General features: G+C 36.0%; 1 protein-coding gene across 1 annotated transcript in view; it reads left to right on the top strand.

The window, feature by feature from the left end:
- The window catches only part of LOC123864104 (neuroligin-4, Y-linked-like), a 114489-nt gene extending 104346 nt beyond the window's left edge, over positions 1-10143 (top strand). The window contains exons 10-11 of the mRNA XM_045904311.1: positions 6016-6134; positions 8681-10143. Coding sequence (XP_045760267.1) covers positions 6016-6134; positions 8681-9675 — 1114 coding nt within the window. The 3' untranslated portion in view covers positions 9676-10143. The remainder of the gene's footprint in view (positions 1-6015; positions 6135-8680) is intronic.
- The last annotated feature ends 1111 nt before the right edge of the window (positions 10144-11254 follow it).

Here is an 11254-nt window from a genome sequence, read left to right on the forward strand (position 1 = left end):
TGTATGTTTGTTACTTCTTCACGCAAAAACTACTGGACGGATTGGGCTGAAATTTAGAATGGATATAGATTATAATAATAATAATAATAATATCTTTATTTATTTAAGCAACAAAGGCCCACAATATTATGTTAGTAAACATCTTAACCTATGTTAGTAACTAAATTATAATGTAATGTATGTTAGTAAGAAACTTATTCTATGTTAGTTAATATAATTAATATACTTATTAACTAATGCAGACATCCAGTGCGCTTTGAGAGCGCTGTCCTGTCTGTCTGCTATCACCTTCAGGATAATGTTGGGACTTCTCTCCAGCCTGCTTTTAATTGAGGCGATCCGTTTCCGCATTATTGCGAAGAAACCGTCTACACGGTTCTCCGCAAACATACCGGACGCGCTACAGTATCGAGGCAGTCCCAACATTATTCTGAAGATGTTATTATACTGGACTCGGAGAGCGTTTATAGATTTTTGGGTATAGTCAACCCACAGACTGCACGTGTAGAAGCTCTGACAAAAGGACTTGAACAAAGTGACCTTAACTTCTTTTGTGCAACGTGCAAATCTGCGAGCTATCATATTCCCTCCAACCGCCAACGCCCTCCGTTCCCTATCTATGTCACAGTTATCTTTCATGTCTGCTGTAACCACATGTCCCAGGTATGTGAATTTGGGCACCCTAACCAGCCCTGCACCGTACAGTCTCACTGGAGGTACATAGCTGGGAGAAATGCTACCCGCCGCAAAGACCATTAGCATGCTTTTTTTTACATTATATTTAAGTCCATGCTTTTCAGCATAGTCTTCGCACACCCTCAGCAAATCTCTCAGCGCACAGACCGATGGGCTCAGCAGCACCATATCATCCGCGTAACTGATGTTATTAATCATCTGATTATCAATCGAACATCCCGCATGCATGCTGCTGAGCCCCTCGATCAGCTCGTTCATGTACAGGCTGAAAAGCTTCGGTGAGCTCCGTCCACCTTGCCTGACTCCGCATTACAGCCTATACGTGTCCGAGTATACCCCCGCCCACCTTACCTGGTTAGCCTGCCTTGCATACCAGTGCCTAAAGATGCTGATGAGTTCCTGCGGCATGCCAGTGCGTCTGAGCTTGTCCCAGAGTATTGGGTAAGACACCAGATCAAACGCTTTTGAGAGATCCAAGAAGCAGGCGTACACTGGTGTTTTCCTGCTCGTATAATACTTGACGGTCTCCTTTAGGGTCAACACGGCACTCTCGGTGGAGAGCCCCGCCCTAAACCCAAACTGTGCATCATGCAGGTCTAGGTATTGATCCAGTTGTCTATCCAGGAGGCCGTCAAGTACCTTGGCTGTTATGGTAGCTAATGAAATCGGTCTATAGTTTTTGATATCTGTAACGTCCCCCGTTCTGTCCTTCACAACTGGCACCACCACATTCCTCATCAATTCCTCTGGCAAGTATGAATGGACCATGCATATGTTATACAGCAGACATAAAACTCTAGGCAAGTGCACACCAGCATACTGAAGATGCTCAATGCTCAACCCATCATGCCCTGGCGATTTTCCACGAGTCATACACTTGACAATCTTCTTGACCTCTTCAGTTTTAAAAAAGGCCAAGGTGTGATTAGGTTCAGCATCAAGTCCCTCCACTGTATGCTCACTTACATAATCGTGCGTAACAGGCAGCGCTTGCACCCTGAAATGATTCATAAACAAATTGGCTATGTCCTTGGTGTCACTAATTCCACCGACACACATAGGCAGGCCAGGCCTTGGCGTTAAACTTCTGGTACACTTCCAAAATTCTTTAAACTTTTTATTCTTATGATTTTTAGCAATAATATCCATTTTAATTTCGTCTTGGTGTCTAATACACCATTTTAATTTAGATTTAAATATTTTCCTGCTTTTAACCATAGAATCATAATACTGACCCACGGAGGGCTTGCCAAAATATACCCATACATGAAAGCAACGCTTAGCCTCCCTGTGCGCCTCGCCTACATGTCGATTCCAACCTACCACTACTTTATTTTTATTTTTACAATTTTTTTCCCTATAAGTAGCAATCGCAGCCTTTGACATTACATTTACTATTCTTAGGTACATATCATCAATAAGTAGCCTATGATCGACACACTGACACATCTTATTCTTCACACATTCAATCATTTCACAAGGAAAATCTATGTAACGTAGCTCCTCATTACAAATTTGAGTGTACTTCTCTACCTGAGTCAAGTCCCTACACCCCCATATAACCCTATTTATCTCTTTTTCTCTACCCCATGTCGGCATTGAGCGACGAAAAGCACCAAGATTACAATTAATGACAAGTGGAAAATGGTCAGAGGAGTGCACACCATATTCCACAGAAATGTCCTGAATAGTTATTTTAGCCGCTCCCGTAACTAAGCAATGGTCTAACCATCGCCTACAGTTGTTATGAGCATCACTAATGAACGTAAATGTGTCCGAGTCAATACCTAGCAGCTCAATATCCGCACATATCAATTTTTGCTCCGTGCAAAACGATAAAAGTTCCTTTCCAAAACACCCAGTCGGGTGGGCATTAAAGTCCCCAAGTAAAAATGCATGTTCCGCCCCTGCATTCTCAATAATAGCACTTAACTCACCTAAACACTCCGTAAATATAACTAAATTTTCCATACAATCAGTAGGCATGTATACACTGCACACTACATACTCGCAACCACTCTTTGAGACTTTTATCGCAGCTATACGATTATTATTTGATTCGATAATACACACGTTATCAAACATCGATTTACGCCACAGAACCGCAACGCCGCCATGCGGCCGGCCGCGCAATATGCCCGATGTGATGTCAACAGCTGATTTTCCGTGAAATTCAAAGTCATCGTGTATCTGACCCAAGAAAGAGATATCGTAGGGCAACAACCAAGTCTCCTGCAACGCTATAATATCCACTTCATGGCAGAGTTGTCTTATTTCATGGACAGAAGTCTTGACATTTTTACAATTATAACTAATGATCTTATTTACGTAGTTCGTACTGGCCATTTAAGTTTGTAAAGGAACCGAATTCGCAGCTATACTGTGTCTAAAATATATAAAATTACGGAAGGAAATCCCCTCCGGCCATAACGTATCATTTAAGTACAGATTCCTTTTGCCTTTAGACACCCATACTTTATATGAATTGTAGCCTTTATCTATCTTCATATTTATTTTTTCTAGCTGCACTACTTCCTGAGTATTACTATGTATGTAGTCTATAATATCTTTTTCAGTGGTATCTTTATGCACATTCGATATAAACAACGGCACCTTAGTCTCAGCTGCCCTAAACTTGCAATTCTGCTCACTAGGGGCCTTTCCAGTCTTACCTTCAAAGCGGTTCCTATACCTTCGTCGTCTCACTTCCGTCCACTCCTCCGGTGACTCCCTCCGCTTCCAGTCTCCTTCCTTTCGGACCACGTCAGCCATAGTAGCCACAGGACACACTCCATCACTACCTCGATTCGTCGAGACCAGTTCCGGTACCCTGGATTATACCCTGGATTAGCACATAGGCTACTTTTTATCCCGGAAAATCAAAGAGTTCCCACGGGAATTTTAAAAACCTACATCCACGCGAACGAAGTCGCGGGTATCAGCTAGTAATCAAATAAAGGTGGACCCAGTTTACACCTTCATAACAAGTGTAAATTAAAAATTTATAACACCCCCGACAAGTGAAGGTTACAGTAACTAGAGAAGCGCTGATAGCTTTCAAACGGCTGAACCGATTTTTTTGGATTATAGCTAAGAACATTATCGATCAAGCCACTTTTCCAACAAAAAAAAACTAAATTAAAATCGGTTCATTAGTTTAGGAGCTACGATGCCACAGACAGATACACAGATACACACGTCAAACTTATAACACCCCTCTTTTTGGATCGGGGGTTAAAAATAAAGGTGAAGTCAGTATACACCTTCATAAAAAGCAACATACGGCACAAAACATATTATTTCTTTTACGTATAATGTGTTGTTTTTGCGAATATAAAACGAGTAAATGTTGTATTTTTCCATCTAAACGATAAAATAGAACGGGTACGGGGAGAAGTTATGATGATAATAAACCACTATTATCCGAAGAGGCCCTGCTTGTGGCATAACTATTATAACTAACCGAGTTGTTGGGAATATCATGTTTATTTAGTATTTGTTCGGTGGAAAACTTTACTTTTTACTTGATGCATATTGTACGAGATCATGAAGGTACGCTTTAACTGTAAAGTTAAATATTTAAGAACAATTTACTAGTAGTATGTTCCAAATAAACTTAGTTTGATTCTCATATTTTGAATATTAACTAATCAACCTCGGATGTCAACTATAACAATATTAACTAATCATAACTCAAAATTTAAAAAACCCCCGACACAAAAACCTTTATAAGAAAACTAGAAAAGAGCTGATAACTTTCAAACGGCTGAACCGATTTTCTTGGATTATAGCTAAGAACACTCTCGATCAAGCCACCTTTCAAACAAAAAAAAAAAAACTAAATTTAAATCGGTTCATTAGTTTAGAAGCTACGATGCCACAGATAGATACACAGATACACACGTCAAACTTATAACACCCTTCTTTTTGGGTCGGGGGTTAATAAAAGGATACGATATCTTCAGTATTACTTTTGCTCTGTGTAGAGAATTTCCAATAACAATATAGCCCTACCACAGGCCGCCCAACCTCAACATAAAGGTAGCTCGCCGGCTTCTCGCCTTCCATACAATATAATTTAATATATCGTTGCCCATTCGGTGCTTATACACAGCTGTTGCCTTCACACAGCTTGATTTTGCATTTTGATGGGGAAATATCTTGTTTGTCACAAAATATTCCATCTGATGTTGTAAATAAAATATCTAAACGTTGTTTTCTATAAAATATCCTGGCTAAAATATTAGCTTGAATAGTAATATTGATATTATGATTTATATCGTTGCATATAATATATTTCATTTAAAAAATCCACTATACTCACATATTGTGGATTTTTATATTATTATTTAGTCTCGCGAAAGCATAGTTAGGTAGAATAATTATGTTTCTGTCATCAGAGATAATTAACAGTGAATGCCAATCATCCGTTAATTTAAATAAAGTTCAATTAAAATTGTTTTCAGTTAATTACAAATTGGCTATATCAAATTTACACTGATGAAATATCACATTTTTAATTAATCGAGAAAATTATTGAGTTGCATTAAATGACAAAAACTTTGACTTTGTTGTACCTAGATTTTTTTTTTTTGAAAAATTCCATAAAAACCCTTTGCTTCTCAGGTACCTATAATAAGTACAATTATAAGTGTCAAGAGGAGTCTTTTTACACCTAATTTAAGGATATTTGTGGATCAAAAGCATACGTCGTCTGATAGACATCACTGCTCCACACACCGCCGTGATCTTATGTAGCCTGGATCTAACGGATCTCTGCGACTCGTTTGATATCATCTGCCCACTTGGTAGAAGGTCTGCCAACGCTGCTACGCTTTCCAGTGCCAAGTCACTATTTTGGACCCTAACGTACCTATATCGGTTCGTCGAACTATAAACCCAGTCAATTGCCACTTCAGCTCCACAAATCATTGGTCCATGTCGGATACTTTGGTTCTTCTACGGAAGTCCTCATTTTTGCAGCTCAATTCCGTAAAAACTGCATCAATCATTATTTCAATCGCAATTGTCGTTATTAGCTAAATGTATGCTATTCTTGTTGCATTGTAACCAATAGTGAGAGAGTGTCAATCAGAGGTGATTGCAATCGTGACATTGTTGCTATCATTCTACCGTAATAGAACTGCTGGTTTGATAATGTAGAGAAACTCTGAGCATAGCTTTCTTTATTGCCCACTATGAGCTTTCTATGAAGTCCATAGTTAGCGGCCATGTTCCAAAAGCATAATATACAAAGAGGAATTTTAAAGTATCAAGAAAACGCTAGAATTGATTTTATAAATGTATCATTGTCCACAGAAATCCAAACGAGGCACAAAGACAAGAAGCTGTCCTTCCAATTTCAAGAGAGCGAAACAAATTCAAGAGCATATTTTGGGACGAGTACGATACTCTTCATCAAAAGTACTTAGAAATTGGTAAGTTCTTTACCTTCATTGAGAGAGATTTAATTTTATTCATTGACAATTTATTAAGTACCAGATTTGAAAATGGAATTATATATTTTTTTTGGATGTTACTTATAAAATTCGTAAGTAATACATAGGTAAATATTGGATTTTGAGCACTTTAGTAGAGTATTATTGATCCATAACATGATCAAAAATCATTTTAACAATAAAACCTGACTGTTTTAATAGAAAGTGCTTCTAGAACAAAAGGTATTTACCTAGTTAACACTTTTTCGTTTTAGTCTTCTTTCGTTATCGTTTATTGTTTTTACTTATTTCTGTAAAACCATACTGCACTACAAGATTTTCTGTTGGTACTTTTCTGTACCTAGCCTACATTTTTTAAACTATCAAAAGTAGAATAGTATTAAAAATGGTAGTTGTCTCATCAAAGATTTTGATCCTGGTTGCAATAATAATAATAATTATTAGGTGTCTTTTGAGGTGATAATACAATATAATGAATATATTACATATAACTACTACTATATACTACATTATAACACATGATTAAAATCAGTAATGATTTCCAAAAGGACTAACCGCGTCGAATATTAATTAAGAATTAATATTTAATGCAAAATAAGCAATTTGATTCATTTTAAATTAAAACTAACTAGTATTACTATAATGCTTCACTGCAAAAATGACATACAACAAATCAATGAATGTAAAATTCATTGTTTAATCATTTGCTTTGGTTAAAATATTGCAAATATATGCCTATGATTAACGACAGTTACGATTTTGCATAAATAAATATTTATTGTACTGAAATTGATGATGTCGCAATGAAATTACCACAGTATAGCAATCAATCAGTATGGAAACTCATATACGCGCAACTGGCGCTGCAAGTTATTTTAAAACCAATTAAGTAACCGAATTTCAAAACCAACTAAATAACCGAATTTAAAAAAGAAAACTCAATTAAGTGCGTTTTTTTTTCTATGTAAAAATTAGTGACACGTTAGGTATTTTATGGATTAGAAATTACAAGTTACGAAAATTCTTTAATTTTACATTTAAGATTTAAAAAAAAGAGATAGAGTGTTAAAGCTTTTTAAAATAGTTTTTGAAACTAAATCTACTACAATTTGGATTGCGTTTTTTTACAAAATAGAACCAACCAGCAAATCTTCGAATTCTTTTGAGCAATCATAAAACTCGGCATTGGATTTCGCTGTAGCATTTCAATTTTTATAGATGGCTAAATGGATTATATCAGAAAATTCAGTTATATTATTGAAAATATTCAGCCATATTGATTAAAGACTAGCTTCCACAGGTTATCCTAGTTTCGGGGCCAGATACTTTGTTAGATAATATCATAATAAAAAATTTTACAGTTCCTTTTTCTCTGAATAAAAATTATGATTGAGATTCATTAACATATGTATAACGATACGTTATTTATGCAAAAAGTATGACTAATTTATGTAAATGTTTTATTTTATTCATTTTATAAAATCCCTGGATTATACTATTTCTGAACTTCAAATAAAACAACAGAGTAAGAAATAAAATATATTTATTCAAAAAAAAAACCCACATTTACGGTTCTGAAATGTATGATTGCTAGGCTGTGAAATTACTAATAACGTCAAGCAAAGTTAAATGATGACTTTAATATTCAAACACGTCGGTGACATTAATTAATAATATTGACTTTTCGACTTCCGTTTTATTCATTACCCACGAATTTTCGCGCGATTATTTGTAATTGCATTCAATCAGTAACAGTTCTGATGAAATACAATAATCCATTAATTAATATTTTGCGGTGTAACGTAAATACGGTGAATGTTTACATTTTTATGCTGTGTTATTTTGTTCAGAAAATTGGAATTTTATACACAAAATGCAAATTTATTTGTATTGCAAGCTTTTTAAGCTGTAAAAGTAAACTGTTCTGTGTAAACTTTATCTGTTTCAACGTATACTATAATAAACTGTCAAACCAATAATATTAATACTAAGTAACCCGTCCGGGCTTCGTCCGAGTGGATTGTTTCAAAATCAGTGAAGGGGTGATGTTTACTAACATCCTTGAAACACGTAATATTAAATTGTAATCGAAAACCTAAATGCAAATTTTTGTGGATATAGGACTAATATTCTAGACTAATTCGAAAAATGAGAGACTTTCAATTATTATCTGTTCTACCCTCTTGAGGGTAGAATTTCTAAAAACCCTAAAGCACATATTTTTTAATTTTTAGTCAAAAGTCCAAATACAATTTTCATAAATATAATTTGAAAATTCCATAAAAACTTTTATCTCCTGTTTAATTAACCTCCTTTGGGGTTTTAGACATTTTTTTCAATATAAATCAAAAACCCTTTCTTAGTGAGTATTTACGTTGTAAAAGGGAACTAGTATCAAAATTTCAAGCTTCTAGCCCCTAGGTTTGTGTTGTGCATTCATAAATCAGTCAGTGAGTCAAAACGATTCTTTTGTGTATATAGATTGAGGTTTAAAGTTGAGGGATTTATCAGAAATTCGTTTTCAGGGATGAAGCCTCGCATGAAAAATCATTACAGAGCCCACCAACTGTCCGTTTGGTTGCGGCTAATCCCGGAAATCCATCGCGCCGGGATGAAGGACGTTGTCGCGAAACACAACCTATTCCGAAACCACAATGACCCGGAACTGTACGACGGCTTAGTGCGACCCGATCCCCTCACCCGAGCGAACTACTACGACCCGACGCTTGAACTCTACCGGCGACCCTACAACGTCAGTCTCGACATACCTACAACTACGATAGAGACTTATGTAACCACTTGCATCACTGTCATGTCGCCTCGACCGGACTCACTTGTCACTCAAAGTCAGACCAACAACTCACACCCTCAAGACGTCTCCAATTTAGAGGTCGCTGGCTACACAGCCTATTCCACGGCCCTCAGCGTCACTATAGCTATAGGCTGCTCATTATTAATCTTGAACGTCCTTATCTTCGCCGGAGTTTATTACCAACGAGATAAAACGAGATTGCAAGTGAAAGCGTTACAGCAACAAAAGAGGAATCACAACTCTACTTTTGACAGCGTCTCGTCGAAACATCCGCATTATTTCGTCGGACATTCTCAGAGCTCCAGCACGATCGTCGACATAGATCATCAGGACAAGAACGCAATTATCGCTATGACGAATCGTGTTCCGCACTTCACGAATGCGAATTGCCCGAATGTCTGTCATACTGGAATTCAAATGTCTAGTTTGACGCAGAAGTCCAGTCCGACTAGTAGAGGTCAATGCACAACGTTGCCGAGGAAAGTTGGATTCAGTTATCAGACTCAGATTTGTAACGCATCCAATTGTATGACGCTGCCAAAGAATGCGACTTTCATGAGCGGGGCAAACTTACCTGATGTACAAGCTCAAACGGGGCAATTGCAAACACCAGGGAATGGATCAGTGCCATCTTCATCCCCACCTTCACAACACTTCTCGCAGAAGTCCAGGGTTCCTCAAGCAGCCATGTCCGAAATGAATGTATGAGAAATGGAAGATATTTACAATTATGTCTAAAGTGAAAGTGAATATGTGACATGGACACCGAATATTGCTCGCACTAAACAACGCATAGTTGTAAATATCGTGTAGAAAAAACCGTGTAAATAAACTGTAAGTTTGGAAAATTAACAGGTACATTTTAAGAGAGGTTCGTTCGTAGTGCGCTCCGAACAAACGTAATTTGGCTCTTATTTGTATACTTACCAATCAAACTCAATGAAATTTGTGAATATACGTTCTAGTAACTAGTACTTGTTTCTGTGTTTTTCCAGATTCCCGCTAAAAATTTTTTTAAACTTACTGTTTTAAAATAACTTTAAAATGAAAATGTATGAAAAAAAACTTTATTTTTCTCTTTACATTGCCCTAAAATTAAAGAACCGTAACAACTGCTTTAGTTAGAAACTTTGTTACAGTTATTAACGTCCACCGTCAGATTGAGAAATTAGTAAAAGAAAAAAAGAACAATGTTATTTGATGTGTGTGTGTGTGTATGTGTGCGCGTGTGTGTGTGTGTGTGTGTTTGATGAAAAACGAACCATTTTTACAGTAACCTGGCAAATCACAGACTATATTAGTTTCTAAAACGAATCTAGAAAATTTCAACGACTTTGGTTGCTTAATATTCAAATGAGAATGAAACTACGTGTGTATGGAGTGAGTGACGAAGAGTCTTCTGTTAAGGTTATAGATGTATCATGATTAAAGTGACGTCATTACAATGTACGTAAGTATATATTTAATGAACCCATTACCCTGTAAATATGGCCATTTCCATTTTAAATGGATTATCGATAAAATTATCACTTCTCACTGTTTTTTTATGTGTTCTACATTTTTATCAACTATCCAAATGTTTAAATGAAACTAAAAACAAAATGTCGAATACTGAATTGTTAATGTCCTAACTTAGTCATTTAATGACATCATTGTAAAAAAAATAGTACCTAAAGACTGTATCACTATACCTAGTTACTTAGACTCGATTTAGATTGAAGTGTATGCAACGCAGTTAATGAGCTGTCGGACAAAACGGTGTAATTGCATGAAATAAATTTTTACTGAATGAGCAAAAACTGAATAAAAACTTTACCGTTTTAATTATAATCACGAATTTTGGACTCGATTTTTGTGCAGTTTTGGGCCGTTTTGCTTGGAAATGAGTTCAAGTTTTATTCAGATATCGAAATCATGGATTTTGGATTCAATTTCAGTACAGTTTTAAACCGTTTTGATAGGAACTGAGTTCAAATTTGTATTCAGTGGGTCAATAGCTTTCGGATTAAAGAAAAAAGTATTTTAATGCTCAGAAATGTAATTACGCTGTTTTGTTTGTAAGTTTTTCAATTTACCTAAAGTGAAATAATATTTTCTTCTTGGTAAATACAGAAAATGCACACTTGATAATATTATCAGTCAAGTTGTTATGCATTTTTACTTCGAAGAATAATTTAATTATTCCGCGTTCGTACACTACAATGTAAATCATATCTTACGGTCTTAAAATTAAAATAATATTACACTTTCGCATCAACTTTAACATTATGTGCACGCAGAGAACTTA

Source organism: Maniola jurtina, chromosome 4, assembly GCF_905333055.1.
Source record: "Maniola jurtina chromosome 4, ilManJurt1.1, whole genome shotgun sequence".
Classification (NCBI taxonomy): domain Eukaryota; kingdom Metazoa; phylum Arthropoda; class Insecta; order Lepidoptera; family Nymphalidae; genus Maniola; species Maniola jurtina.